Source organism: Erythrolamprus reginae, chromosome 3 (assembly GCF_031021105.1).
Source record: "Erythrolamprus reginae isolate rEryReg1 chromosome 3, rEryReg1.hap1, whole genome shotgun sequence".
NCBI classification, from domain to species: Eukaryota; Metazoa; Chordata; class Lepidosauria; order Squamata; family Dipsadidae; genus Erythrolamprus; species Erythrolamprus reginae.
The window spans coordinates 256,478,204-256,481,606 of NC_091952.1; the positions used below are offsets into that span (position 1 = coordinate 256,478,204).

The 3,403-nt window shown below is 46.8% G+C and overlaps 1 protein-coding gene across 3 annotated transcripts in view; it reads right to left on the reverse strand.

Moving 5' to 3' along the window:
- The window catches only part of LOC139165255 (protein brambleberry-like), a 52,817-nt gene that overhangs the window by 9,282 nt on the left and 40,132 nt on the right, over positions 1-3,403 (reverse strand). For all 3 annotated transcript variants that reach the window (XM_070748384.1, XM_070748385.1, XM_070748383.1), the window contains exons 8-9: positions 1,664-1,870; positions 1-49 (exon numbers count right to left, since the gene is read on the reverse strand). The exon at positions 1-49 is cut by the window's left edge and continues 102 nt beyond it. In XM_070748384.1, coding sequence (XP_070604485.1) covers positions 1-49; positions 1,664-1,870 — 256 coding nt within the window. The remainder of the gene's footprint in view (positions 50-1,663; positions 1,871-3,403) is intronic.

The following is a 3,403-nucleotide window of genomic DNA, read 5'->3' on the forward strand; positions in this document are numbered from 1 at the left end:
TTCCTGTGTTCCAGAGCATGGCCACAGATCCTTTCGAGGAGGACGTTGACTGCAAGGGAGGAAGAAATGAAAAATGTTCATATAAATCATATAAGTCCAATCAATCAATCAATCAATCAATCAATCAAGCTGTTCCTTGTACTTCTAGCCCACCTGGAATTGATTTTTAAATCTTCCTGTTTTTGGTTCTAAACCTGATTTGGACATAAACACCGGTAGGATGACTTTAGACCTATCACCAGGAGACGGTAAGTTCTAGTCTTATTTATTTATTCATTCATTCATTCATTCATTCATTCATTCATTTATTAGATTTGTATGCCGCCCCTCTCCGTAGACTCGGGGCGGCTCACAACAATAACAAGAATAATGTATAAACAAATCTAATAATTTAAAAAACACTAAAACCCCCATTATTAAAAGCAGACACACACACAAACATTCCATGTATAAACTGTATAGGCCCAGGGGAGATGTGTCAGTTCCCCCATGCCTGACGGCAGAGATGGGTCTTAAGAACTTAAGGCAAGGAGGGTGGGGGCAGTTCTAATCTCTGGGGGGGAGCTGGTTCCAGAGGGTTGGGGCCGCCACAGAGAAGGCTCTTCTCCTGGGTCCCGCCAAACGACATTGTTTAGTTGACGGGACCCGAAGAAGGCCAACTCTGTGGGACCTAACCGGTCGCTGGGATTCGTGCGGCAGAAGGCAGTCCCGGAGGTATTCTGGTCCGATGCCATGAAGGGCTTTATAGGTCATAACCAACACTTTGAATTGTGACGGGAAACTGATCGGCAACCAATGCAGATTGCGGAGTGTTGGTGTGACATGGGCATATTTGGGAAAGCCCATGATTGCTCTCGCAGTTGCATTCTGCACGATCTGAAGTTTCCGAACACTCTTCAAAGGTAGCCCCATGTAGAGAGCATTACAGTAGTCGAACCTCGAGGTGATGAGGGCATGAGTGACTGTGAGCAGTGAGTCCCGGTCCAGATAGGGCCGCAACTGGTGCACTAGGTGAACCTGGGCAAACGCCCCCCTCGCCACAGCTGAAAGATGTTTCTCTAATGTGAGCTGTGGATCAAGGAGGATGCCCAAGTTGCGGACCCTCTCCGAGGGGGTCAATAATTCCCTCCCCAGGGTAATGGAAGAACAGATGGAATTGTCCCTGGGAGGCAAGACCCACAGCCACTCCGTCTTATCCGGGTTGAGCTTGAGTCTGTTGACACCCACCCAGACCCCAACAGCCTCCAGGCACCGGCACATCACTTCCACTGCTTCGTTGACTGGACATGGGGTGGAGATGTACAGCTGGGTATCGTCCGCATACTGATGATACCTCACCCCATGCCCTTGGATGATCTCACCTATTGCCGTAGGCACAAAAGCCAACTAGATGATTTTGAGCCAAACACCAGGAGACGGTGAGTTGTAGTCCCAACTTAAGCATGACAGTTGGTTGGATGATCTTGGGCCATTCACCAAGTGACTGTGAGTTCTAGTCCTGCCTTACCATGAAATCCAACTGGGGTGACTTTGGACCAGTCCTTCTCTCTAAACCCAGCCCACCTCACAGATTGCGGGAAAAACCCTGCCGTGTGACGTAGACTTTCCCGCCATCAGCTAGCCCGAAACCAAAGGAATCCCATCACGAAACCTGGCAACTTGCCTGCCACGGCCAATGCCAAGAGACTGGTGAGAGACTTGAAGCCCAAGGAGATGGTGTGATGGAGCTCAAAGAGGGCGTTTGCCACCACCACCACGAGGAGCAAGGCACGGGATGCCCCAGGGACTTGCAGGAAAGTCATGACCAGCGCAGCCAGGAGAAAGTAGACCAGGTGCAGGAGACACGTAGAGATGGAGCTCAAGCTGAACCCTGCAAGACAACGGGAGACTCAAGGGGTTTTTTTCATCAGGGATTTTCCATGTGAGGTTTGGCTTTACAAAACTGTCAAGGTTCCAAGTAGCCTCCAAAATAAATAAGAACCCAAGAACCTAAGCAAAGCCCGGCTGAATGGGGCCAAAGCCCATCGAGGCCAGCAATCAATCAATCAATCAATCAATCAATCAATCAATCAATCTATCTATCTATCTATCCATCCATCCATCCATCCATCCATCCATCCATCCAACCAACCAACCAACCAACCAACCAACCAACCAACCAACCAACCAACCAACCAACCAACCAACCAACCAACCAACTAGGAAGCTCAAACTGCCCAAGGAGCTGCTGATCCAGTTCTACAGAGGAATCATTGAGTATGTCATCTTCACCTCTATTACTGTCTGGTTCAGTTCTGCAACCCAACCTATCTATCATCAGTCATCTATCTATATCCATCCTTCCATCCATCCATTCACCATCTCTCTCTCTTTCTCTCTGTCTTTCTTTCTTTCTCTCTGTCTTTCTTTCTTTCTTTCTGTCTGTCTATCTATCTATCTATCTATCTATCTATCTATCTATCTATCTATCATCCATCCATCTATCCGCCTGGCTCCCTGCCTGCCTGCCTGCCTGCCTGCCTGCCTGCCTGCCTGCCTGCCTGCCTGCCTACCTACCTATTTAGTCAAACAATTATAGGGTGGTAAATTGTACAAATAAGACATGATAAAAAGTAACAAAAGAAGACAATAGGACAGGGATGGTAGGCACAGTGGCGCGTTTATGCAGGCCCCTTACAGACTGCTTAGAAAGGAGGAGAGGTCAATTGTAGATAGTCTAAAGTTAAAGGTTTTGGGGTTAGGAGTAGAAACCTGCTTGGCTGCATAGCTAGAGGTATAACAAGTAGGAAGAGGGAGATTGTGATCCCCTTATATAGAGCGCTGGTGAGACCACATTTGGAATTATACTGTGTACAGTTCTGGAGACCTCACCTACAAAAAGATATTGACAAAATTGAAGGGGTCCAAAGACGGGCTACAAGAATGGTGGAAGGTCTTCAGCATAAAACGTATCAGGAAAGACTTCATGAACTCAATCTGTAGAGTCTGGAGGACAGAAGGGAAAGGGGGGGACATGATCGAAACATTTAAATATGTTAAAGGGTTAAATAAGGTCCAGGAGGGAAGTGTTTTTAATAGGAAAGTGAACACAAGAACAAGGGGACACAATCTGAAGTTAGTTGGGGGAAAGATCAAAAGCAACGTGAGGAAATATTATTTCACTGAAAGAGTAGTAGATCCTTGGAACAAACTTCCAGCAGATGTGGTTGGTCAATCCACAGTAACTGAATTGAAACATGCCTGGGATAAACATATATCCATTGTAAGATAAAATACAGGAAATAGTATAAGGGCAGACTAGATGGACCATGAGGTCTTTTTCTGCCGTCAGTCTTCTATGTTTCTATGTTAAACAGGAAGCTTGCTCCAAAAGGGTGAAAGGGTTTTTGCCCCACCAGTCCTT